The sequence below is a fragment of the Mus caroli genome, unplaced genomic scaffold (genome assembly GCF_978045245.1).
Source record: "Mus caroli unplaced genomic scaffold, Mus_caroli_1 scaffold_3, whole genome shotgun sequence".
Lineage (NCBI taxonomy): Eukaryota > Metazoa > Chordata > Mammalia > Rodentia > Muridae > Mus > Mus caroli.
Window position 1 is genome coordinate 36,464,250 of NW_028227258.1, and position 12,033 is coordinate 36,476,282.

Genomic DNA, 12,033 nt, shown 5'->3' on the forward strand with positions numbered 1-12,033 from the left:
CTATTTTCAAGGGTTTTTATTTTCCATTTTGGTGTTGTAGCAATGGTTTTATTTATTATTAGCTTTTGATACTGTCACATCATTTTAGACACATCCCAAATAGAGACTCAAAACAAGGAATCATTTTCTAATATTTGTTCATAGCAATGAGCACAGTGCCTCAGGTAACTATTTCATTACAGTAATAACAAGCTTAATGAAAAAGAATTTTGTCTGAAAACATTCCCAGGTACTTAAACTTCTCGCACAAGACATTTCAGTGTATTTTGTAACAATGTAAATAATGCATAAATATGAGACAATTTTCTCATGCACATTCCCAAAATCTGGTTTCTAAAATCAATTAAAGTATGAAACGTATTGCTGTTTATTCTAAGTACATAAATACCATCTGGACACAAGCTCTCTCTTCACCATGTGTTGACTACTCAGTTTTTTCCCTATGACCACGTACCTGGGAGAACTTTAGGGAAGAATGATTGACTTTGGCTTCTGGTTTCAGAGGCATCTTCATAGCGTGGAGAGTGTGAGGGAACAGAATACTGCATCTCACACACAGAGGAAGGGAATACAGGCAAAGGCCAAGGCACCATACAACCCTCAAGGGTAAAGTCTAGTGTTCTACTTCCTCTTCTCTTGACCACCTCCCAATAAAGCCATCATGTGGTGAATCCACTTAGAGTTGGTCCAGTCAGTGAGTGAGAGCCTCAGGATCTAACCGTCTCTGGGATACCCTCACGGGCACTGCCAGGTGTACTTCACTAACTTTTTAGCACTTCTCAATCCAATCAGCTTGACAATTAGGAAGTGCTGTCTCACCATACGTAGCATAAATCATAATGCCATATGTTTCAGTATATCTTTTAAGTTCTTAGATGTTTGTTTTTTTAATGTGTTATAAATGTATGAAATATTCAAACTGGCAAAATCAGGGGTAGTTGAGTCATCAGGATTCGTATCTTCTAGTTGTCAAAGATATTATTTTGCAAGAACTTAATTTAGTTTCAAAGGCTCAGGAATAAGAGGTTTGCATGTTTTCTCCTAATAAAGATAGTGATCACAACTATATATTAAATATATATATATATATGTATATATATGTATGGTCACACAACAAAGATCACTGAAGGATAGTTCCAAAAAAGGGGGCACACAGCAAAAGGAAAGGACAATGGCATCCCAGGTTTAAGGAGAAGTCATTAAATATGCAAGAAATAATTTTAGAATAGATTTTGAATGTTTATTCAGTGAATGAATAATTAAAGGGTAAATTGGAATAAAACAGAAAAAAAAGAGAGAGAAAGAAGACTTAAGAATGGAAGATACACAGGAAAAGTTAGCCAGGATGTTCAGCTAGGGCGAAACAATGACCTACTGGAAGAGTAGGACAGGTGGGGGAGGGGCAGAGAAATCATGTGACTCACATAAAGACAGCAAACCAAGTACCAAATGAATGGGTGTGTGGATGGATAGAGAGACAATAGATAGACAGATGACTGATAGGTAGATAGATGACAGATATATAGACAGGTGATAAGTAAATGATATATAGAGAATAGATAGGTGATAGGTAGATAGATGATAGGTAAATGATAGACGACATAGATAGAAGATAAAAAATGGATAATAGAATGTAGGTAGATAGGTAGATATGATACATGATGGATGGATGGATGGATGGATGGATGGATGGATGGATGGATGGATGGATGGATGGATGGATGGTAGTATAGCTTTTTGGCTTTTTAGCAAACTTAACTAACCATTCCTGCATGTATGGTTTACCCTCATTATACTCTGACTTGGAAGACCTTTTAACTTTACAAATGAAGAACTAAGCTCAAGCAAGTGCCACAGACTTTCCTTGAGCACTCAGTGGTAGCAGCCATGGCAGCTGCTGTGGTGACTTTAGCTGCAGAGATGGCAGAGCAGCCATGCTCAGTGCTGCACACACATCACATTCCAGCCACTGAGTCAACAGCCAACACCGACTGTCTCATTTAATCTTCAGATCGAGCTCTGAAGTGAGTAGTAGTACCTTGGCTTCAACAATGAAGAGACTTGGGTTTGAAATAACGTACCCCAAAGCAGAAACACAGGAGATTCAGAATCTCAGTTAAAGCCGGCTGACTTCCAGGTCTGTCCTTTTAAAAACTGCACTGTAAGTTCCACAGTCCTCACCACAGGAGCCAAAAGAAAAAGGCTCAGACCTTCTACTTGCACAGCACCCTTCCTGCAGATTACCCCCAACATGGAAAACTAAGAAATTTCTTTCTTCACTAAGGCACATTCACTTGTTCAGTGTTTTTTTCCCCCATGCTCGTCCTATGCCACACCCAGGCGAGATCTTACCTGTCTCTAGTGACACAGACATCAATTAGACTTTATACTTTCATAGTGTGGTGTGGATCTCCTGTGGCAGACCTTCTACCCATCAATGTCATGGAGACCCACATAGTATATCATTCAATCCGATACATCAAGGAGTTGATTCTTGCAAACAAAGAAATGTTAGGAAAACAATTGCATAGCTACACTTCAATAACCGATGTGAGTGAGGTGAGTTCAAGTTGGGGAAGCAAGGACTTCATCCTCTGCATCCTCAGAGACTCAGTTGCATTTGGATAAGGCAGGCAATCTTCAAACGGTCGCTGAATAGTAAGGAGACCGAGCATGGCAGTTCAGGCACTACTGAGCATCCGTTCTGCTACCTGGGCATATATCCAGAAGATGTTCCAACCGGTAAGAAGGACACATGCTCCACTATGTTCATAGCAGCCTTATTTATAAGAGCCAGAAGCTGGAAAGAACCCAGATGTCCCTCAACAGAGGAATGGATACAGAAAATGTGGTACATTTACACAATGGAGTACTACTCAGCTATAAAAAAGAATGGATTTATGAAATTCCTAGGCAAATGGATGGACCTGGAGGGCATCATCCTGAGTGAGGTAACACAATCACAAAAGAACTCAAATGATATGTACTCACTGATAAGTGGATATTAGTCCAGAAACTTAGAATACCCAAGATATAAGATACAATTTGCAAAACACAGGAAACTCAAGAAGAACGAAGACCAAAGTGTGGACACTTTGTCCCTTCTTAGAATTGGGAACAAAACACCCATGGAAGGAGTTACAGAGACACAGTTTGGAGCTGAGACGAAAGGATGGACCATCTAGAGACTGCCATATCCAGGGATCCATCCCATAATCAGCCTCCAAACACTGACACCATTGCATACACTAGCAAGATTTTGCTGAAAGGACCCAGATATAGCTGTCTCTTGTGAGACTGTGCCGGGGCCTAGCAAACACAGAAGTGGATGCTCACAGTCAGCTATTGGATGGATCACAGGGCCCCCAATGGAGGAGCTAGAGAAAGTAACCAAGGAGCTAAAGGGATCTGCAACCCTATAGATGGAACAGCAATATGAACTAACCAGTACCCCCCAGAGCTCGTGTCTCTAGCTGCATATGTAGCAGAAGATGGCCTAGTCGGCCATCAGTGGAAAGAGGGCCCATTGGTCGTGCAAACTTTATATGCCTCAGTACAGGGGAATGCCAGGGCCAAGAAGTGGGAGTGGGTGGGTGGGGGAGTGGGTAGGGGAGTGTGTGGGGGACTTTTGGGATGGCATTGGAAATGTAAATGAAATAAATACCTAATTAAAAAAAAAAAAAGAACTCAAGTGTAGTGTGGGCCTGTACGTACCAAAGGGAAGGATCCAATGGAAGGTCAGCGCGAGAACCCAATTTGGGACCCTCTTGTCTGTGAACATAAGCAAGCCATTTACCTCAGTTTCCTCCCATCTAAAATGAAGTGTTAACCAAGATCTTTTTGAAAACCAGCAGTGCTATTTTTTGCTTGGTTTAGGTGAACACGAAGTTATAACCACACACACACACACAGTGCCAAGAGGCAGAGTGATTGCTCGTTGGAATTTAAATAAGAATTGGGAAGTAAAGGAGGAGAAACAATGAAAGTGCAGTAAACACTCATAGAGAGACAGCAGCATTAACACAGAAAACCATCCTTCAAAAGTGCCCCTTACGAGAAGTGCAATCTCTTGCCACTGACAAGAGCTTGACATAACTTAGACAAGTGGGGAGGATTATTGATTTTGGCTCACAGTTTCAGTTCATCATGGTAAGTGGATCAGAGTAGAGAGTTTACATCATGATGTCCAGGTAGCACAAAGAGCACAGGCAAGCACTGCCTACACCAGCTGCCTTTCTCCATTTTTTTTTTCCATCTTCTTTTCCAACTTGGTCCTGTCTACTGAGTGATGCTTTCCATATTCAAGAGATTATTTCTCTTGGCTAACCCCACCTCCAGACTCTCTCACGGGCACACCCATAGATGCACTTAACTAATCCCACAGGTGTTTCTCCATCCAAACCAGTTGTCAGTCAAGACGAACCACCCTGAATGTTTGCTTGTTTTAATGGACAAATTATAGATTCGCTTTACCTTCTTATCTTCTTGAATAACCATCACTATCTTTTGGGAATCTCAGATTTAAAAGTTAAAATGCTGGTGTTTTGAAGAACAAAGATATATCTGAGAAATGTCAGTATGTTTTTTTCCCACATATGTTCTCGCGAAACTGCATTTAAAATGAATGTCCTTTTGGAATTGGTTATCTATGTCCCCCGAGAGGTAAAAAGAGATATAATACACCACTTCCTTTATACATATGGATTAAACTTTTCCTTTCACTTTGCTTTCTCCAGCCAACATTTTTTTTTCAGATTTCCCATGGGCTGAAACGTGAGTACTTATGCGTATGTGCTGCCTAAGCTTACCACTATCCACGATCCGCCATGTGATTTGAATAGCACCATCTTACTCTCTGAATGTCTTTCAGTACCTTGTCACCCTGAAATGCTTCTTGTTTATTCTGTATTTCAGGCCCTGCTTGACACACAGAATCTTTTGCGCACACAAATCACAAATTTTACATTCAACCTTGGATTTTCAGGGAAATTTTATCATACAGGTAAGACTCCTCTGACCACTGTTTGAAATTGCACCTCCTTCCCGGTCCCTTGTTCCTGCTTCCTTCACAACTTTCCCGTTTTCCTTTAACTCCATTTCATTTAACTCCATTTAACTACGTTTAACCTTTAGAAAATGTTAATGATTCTAAAGCTTGTGGTATTTTCAAGTGCCCTTTCTTTTTTGCTGACCCATAATTTACATAGAGAAAAGTCTATAGTAACAAACTGTCTTTAGTGAATTTTCACAAACTATACACAATGTAACTCTCAAGTAGAGCAAGAAGCCATTACCATCCCTCTACTTTGTTCCCCTGGGTCGCCCCTGCCCTTTTCTATACTGCTTCCTTGTCTTCCAGTACCTTCTTAGCTACACCTAGCTTCGACATAAGTGTAAAATTCACTGTATCCAGCTTTAGTTGCTGTTGTTCAACCTTCTGTTAGTCATGTGGATGTGGTGCATAGATTATTCTTCTCTCTTCTGATTGGTTGGTAGTGTTTCGTGTTTGAGCATGCTGACGCGTTATCCACTCTACTGCAATGTAGATGGTTCTCTCTAGCCTTTACCATTTCTTAGGCCATCCGGTTAGATGTCCACCCCTGTTCCTTAGAGGACTTAAGTTCTTTTCTGTTGGCTCTCAGCCACCAGTGGAGTTGCTCAAATGACCCAGATATAAAAATACTTGAAGAGAAAGAGCCAACGGAGTTTACAAACTGATCTTTCCAGTGTGTATTCCTAGTCATCTGAGGACCGTGCTTCATATTTCATGTTGTTTCCCTTTTAAATTTTAGCTCTGCTGTGGGAATATAAAAATTCATATGGCGGTTTTGATATATATTTCTCCTATGAACAGGAAGTGGGTGTGTGCACGTGGTTGCAGGCTATTTGAGATCCTCTTCTGAAGAATTGTTTCACTGTTTCCTTTTTGTGGCTCATTTGTAAATTCTTGATCCATTCTGCCCGATGATTTCTCAGCTAAATGCATTGCGAGCTCTTTTCTCTCACAGTCTGGGTTAACTTTATTCTCTTCATGTTTTTTAATAACGAAAATACTTAACTTTATGTCAATTTTATCTTTTCTAATACCTTTTGAGTCTTGAGCAATACAAAATCAGCTGTGTGTTTTGCCTACCATCCTTAAAGTCATGGGTAAATAAAAAAGAAGGTATTTCACTATTCCATCAACATAGTTGATGAGGCAGATTTTAGAATTATACAGTTGTACTGAGTGTAACTTTAAATAGCTCAAAGATGCCCAAGGTTTGGAAGACTAGACAAGTCAGTCCTCTCCAAATTGATCTATAATTAATAAAGTCTCAGACACAATTATAACAAGTTCCTTGGTTGATATTGGTAACATGCCTCTAAAACTTTTATGAAAAATCAAATAGCCAAGAATAGCCAAAACAGTTATGAGACAGAGGAACCAAACTATAGTAGCTGCACCAACAAACACTATTAGTAATTACAAAGTCACTGTCAGTAAGATGTGTGGTGGCAGCAGGGGAGAGAAATGGAGTCCACAGAAACTGGAATCTCATTCCTGATGGTGATGGGTTTTCCACACTGACCTCAGAACTTTACTATGGAAAGAAGGTGGGTTGACCCAGAGCTGAAAAAAAAGACACACACACACAAAATAAGTTCCAGATCCATCACAGATGTACAGTTTTGTGATATCCAATGATTTTTTTAAAGCAGAAAAGATAGGGTGCTGGTTCTTTGAGAAAATCAACAAGATAGATAAACCCTTAGCCAGACTCACTAGAGGGCACAGGGAAAGCATCCTAATTAACAAAATCAGAAATGAAAAAGGAGACATAACAACAGATCCTGAAGACATCCAAAACACCATCAGATCCTTCTACCAAAGGCTATACTCAACAAAACTGGAGAACCTGGATGAAATGGAGAAGTTCCTAGACAGATACCAGGTACCAAAGTTGAACCAAGATCAGGTTAATGATCTAAACAACCCTATATCCCCCAAAGAAATAGAAGCAGTCATTAATAGTCTCCCAACCAAAAAAAGCCCAGGACCAGATGGGTTTAGTGCAGAGTTCTATCAGACCTTCAAAGAAGATCTAATCCCAGTTCTTCACAAACTATTCCACAAAATAGAAACAGAAGGTACTCTACCCAACTCATTCTATGAAGCCACAATTACTCTGATACCTAAACCACAAAAAGACCCAACAAAGATAGAAAACTTCAGACCAATATCCCTTATGAATATTGATGCAAAAATCCTCAATAAAGTTCTTGCTAACCGAATCCAAGAACACATCAAAACAATCATCCATCCTGACCAAGTAGGTTTCATCCCAGGGATGCAGGGATGGTTCAATATACGGAAATCCATCAACGTAATCCAGTATATAAACAAACTCAAAGACAAAAACCACATGGTCATCTCTTTAGATGCAGAAAAAGCATTTGACAAGATCCAACACCCATTTATGATAAAAGTCTTGGAAAGATCAGGAATTCAAGGCCCATACCTAAACATGATAAAAGCAATCTACAGCAAACCAGTAGCCAACATCAAAGTAAATGGTGAGAAGCTTGAAGCAATCCCTCTAAAATCAGGGACTAGACAAGGCTGTCCACTTTCTCCATACCTATTCAACATTGTACTTGAAGTCCTAGCCAGAGCAATTCGACAACAAAAGGAGATCAAAGGGATACAAATTGGAAAAGATGAAGTCAAAATATCACTCTTTGCAGATGATATGATAGTATATATAAGTGACCCTAAAAATTCCACCAGAGAACTCCTAAGCCTGATAAACAGCTTCGGTGAAGTATCTGGATATAAAATTAACTCAAACAAATCAATGGCCTTTCTCTACACAAAGAATAAACAGGCTGAGAAAGAAATTAGGGAAACAACACCCTTCTCAATAGTCACAAATAATATAAAATATCTTGGCGTGACTCTAACTAAGGAAGTGAAAGATCTGTATAATAAAAACTTCAAGTCTCTGAAGAAAGAAATTATAGAAGATCTCAGAAGATGGAAAGATCTCCCATGCTCATGGATTGGCAGGATCAACATTGTAAAAATGGCTATCTTGCCAAAAGCAATCTACAGATTCAATGCAATCCCCATCAAAATTCCAAATCAATTCTTCAACGAATTAGAAAGTGCAATCTGCAAATTCATCTGGAATAACAAAAAACCTAGGATAGCAAAAACTCTTCTCAAGGATAAAAGAACCTCTGGTGGAATCACCATGCCGGACCTAAAGCTCTACTACAGAGCAATTGTGATAAAAACTGCATGGTACTGGTATAGTGACAGACAAATAGACCAATGGAATAGAATTGAAGACCCAGAAATGAACCCACACACCTACGGTCACTTGATCTTCGACAAGGGAGCTAAAAACATCCAGTGGAAGAAAGACAGCATTTTCAACAAATGGTGCTGGCACAACTGGTTGTTAACATGTAGAAGAATGCGAATCGATCCATTCCTATCTCCTTGTACTAAGGTCAAGTCTAAGTGGATCAAGGAACTTCACATAAAACCAGAGACACTGAAACTTATAGAGGAGAAAGTGGGGAAAAGCCTTGAAGATATGGGCACAGGGGAAAAATTCCTGAATAGAACAGTAATGGCTTGTGCTGTAAGATCGAGAATTGACAAGTGGGACCTCATGAAACTACAAAGCTTCTGCAAGGCTAAAGACACCATCAATAAGACAAAAAAACCACCAACAGATTGGGAAAGGATCTTCACCTATCCTAAATCAGACAAGGGACTAATATCCAATATATATAAAGAACTCAAGAAGGTGGACTCCAGAAAGTCAAATAACCCCATTAAAAAATGGGGCTCAGAACTGAACAAAGAATTCTCACCTGAGGAACACCGAATGGCAGAGAAGCACCTGAAAAAATGTTCAACATCCTTAATCATCAGGGAAATGCAAATCAAAACAACCCTGAGATTCCACCTCACACCAGTCAGAATGGCTAAGATCAAAAATTCAGGTGACAGCAGATGCTGGCGAGGATGTGGAGAAAGAGGAACACTTCTCCATTGTTGGTGGGATTGCAAGCTTGTACAACCACTCTGGAAATCAGTCTGGCGGTTCCTCAGAAAATTGGACATAGTACTACCGGAGGATCCAGCAATACCTCTTCTGGGCATATATCCAGAAGATGTCCCAACCGGTAAGAAGGACACATGCTCCACTATGTTCATAGCAGCCCTATTTATAATAGCCAGAAGCTGGAAAGAACCCAGATGTCCCTCAACAGAGGAATGGATACAGAAATTATGGTACATTTACACAATGGAGTACTACTCAGCTATTAAAAAGAATGAATTTATGAAATTCCTAGCCAAATGGATGGACCTGGAGGGCATCATCTTGAGTGAGGTAACACAATCACAAAGGAACTCACACAATATGTATTCACTGATAAGTGGATATTAGCCCAAAACTTAGGATACCCAAGATATAAGATATAATTTGCTATACGCATGAAACTCAAGAAGAATGAAGACCAAAATGTGGACACTGTGCCCCTTCTTAGAATTGGGAACAAAACACCCAGGGAAGGAGTTACAGAGACAAAGTTCGTAGCGGTGATGAAAGGATGGACCATCTAGAGACTGCCGTATCCAGGGATCCATCCCATAATCAGCTTCTAAACGCTGACACCATTGCATACACTAGCAAGATTTTGCTGAAAGGACCCAAAGATAGCTGTCTCTTGTGAGACTATGCAGGGGCCTAGCAAACACAGGAGTGGATGCTCACAGTCAGCTATTGGATGGATCACAGGGCTCCCAATGGAGAAGCTAGAGAAAGTACCCAAGGAGCTAAAGGGATCTGCAACCCTATAGTTGGAACAACATGATGAACTAACCAGTACCCCGGAGCTCTTGTCTCTAGCTGCATATGTATCGAAAGATGGCCTAGTCGGCCATCACTGGAAAGAGAGGCCCATTGGACTTGCAAACTTTATATGCCCCAATATAGGGGAATGCCAGGGCCAAAAGAATGGGAATGGGAGGGTAGGGAAGTGGGGGGCGGTATGGGGGACTTTTGGGATAGCATTGGAAATGTAATTGAGGAAAATATGTAATAAAAAAAAACAGTGGAAAAAAAAAAAGAAAATGTTATTTTATTAAAATAGAGATTATATAATACCATAATATATTGTGTTTGCCAGAATTGTACAAATGGATTACAAGGTTTCAAATTTACTGCCTTACAGAAATGTTTATAAATGTCAGGCCTATCCAAAGCTAAGTTACTGAAAAACACATTGCTTTGCCCAAACTGCATTCTTTCTGGTCTCTAAGCATTTCAGACATTTCTAGATGTGTGTTCTATTCTTTTATGGGAGCCCTATATTTATGTATGCTCTGCACTATTTTCTGAGGCCATACATAATCCATGAAGCTTCTACAAGAACTAGCATAAAGAACTATATTTCTCATAGAAATAGTTATTTCTATAAGAAATAGCTTCTTTCTGACTTCTAGAGTTATTCACTTTCACTAATTTTATTAACACAGTGGGACTCATGTCTCTAGCTGCATCTGTAGTAGAGGATGGCCTAGTAGGTCATCAATGTGAAGAGGGGCCCTTGGTTCTATGCCTCAGTATAGGGAAAGGCCAGGGCTAGAAAGCAAGAGTGGGTGGGTTAGGAAGCAGGGGGAGTGGGAGGGAATAGGGGATTTTTGGAGGGGAAACTAGGAAAGGTGATAACATTTGAAACGTAAATAAAGAAAATATCTAATAAAAACACTATATATCTCATCTAAAAAAAAAAAAAAGAAAAGCATTTCCCATAGCTCATGATGCCTATGCTCTCTCTAGATCAAGGGAAGACCTGCATAGGTGGAAAGTGGAGCCAAGATTGGCAAGATATTATTATCTGTGTACAAGATGAAAGGTCCCACACAGTTTAGCCAACACTGTCTAAGACCAGATATATTATTTTTCATGAGAACAAATATAAAATTTAATTTTCAGACTTTATAATTAGATGTTATGAAACTTAAGTAAAGTTCATTGTCTTCCTTTGTAAATAATTGATTCCTTTCTCTGTTGAAAACTGTCCTTTTTGCTCAATCTTGAAGAAGAGAAAAAAATGTTTCAGGAGAAAGCTTCCTTCCTTTCTGTTTTAAATCTTGTTTTCTATGTTTAGGTATTCTGCCTGTGTATATGTCTGGGCACTGCATGTATGACTGATGGAGGCCATAGGAGAATGTCAGATCTCTTAGAACTCAAGCTACAAATGATTGTGGCAGGCCATGTGGGTGCTGGGAAAAGAACCTTGGTCCTCTAAAAGAGAGGCCATTGCTCTCAACCACTGAGACTTTTCTCCAGCAATTTAAACATTCTCTTGAATTTAAAGGGCCCAAAGTTAGATAACTAGTAAAGTGCCCAGACTGTCTCCGCCCTAACTTAACCAGAATGCAGCTTTCCTACAGAGCTTTAGAACTGAGAGTCAGTCACTAGGGAGGTTACGTGGCAAAACAAAGGTCTGGCCTCCACAGCTCAGTAAGGCTGGAGCATATCAAGAAAACACTGAGAAGTAAGAACACCTACCCAGTCTCATTGCATCACAGAGTCAACAGAAATTGTAGACACCACTGTGGTGTGTTGAATTAGGAAATTCTGATCCTATACCTGGAGCCCACATTTCGCAAGTAAATAATAACTACAGGTCCTGAATGTGGGGTTACTTAATTAAATTAGCACCCAGGGCCCATCCTAACCTTCACTTTGGCTCAGGGCATGCCTCTTGGACTCTGAGAAAAGGGGGTTTTTGGTGACCCTTACCTCACGTGGGTGTCAGGAGCAGTGTAGCGTCATAAAGCTCCTAACAACTGTCTGACCTTGGTTGGTCTCAGTTGCTGGCAGTTCACAATAGAAAAGCAAAGGAGAATATACTGCAGAGTGAGGGGTTTTAAGATTTATTTATTTATTTATTTATTTATTTATTTATTTATTTAATGTATATAAGTACACTGTAGCTGTCTTCAGATACACAAGATCCCAT

At 39.9% G+C, this 12,033-nt stretch overlaps 1 protein-coding gene across 2 annotated transcripts in view; it reads left to right on the plus strand.

Annotated features, from left to right (window-relative positions):
* The window catches only part of LOC110290928 (bifunctional heparan sulfate N-deacetylase/N-sulfotransferase 3), a 158,192-nt gene that overhangs the window by 48,550 nt on the left and 97,609 nt on the right, over window positions 1-12,033 (plus strand). For both annotated transcript variants that reach the window (XM_021157836.3, XM_029475610.2), the window contains exon 3: window positions 4,915-5,002. In XM_021157836.3, coding sequence (XP_021013495.1) covers window positions 4,915-5,002 — 88 coding nt within the window. The remainder of the gene's footprint in view (window positions 1-4,914; window positions 5,003-12,033) is intronic.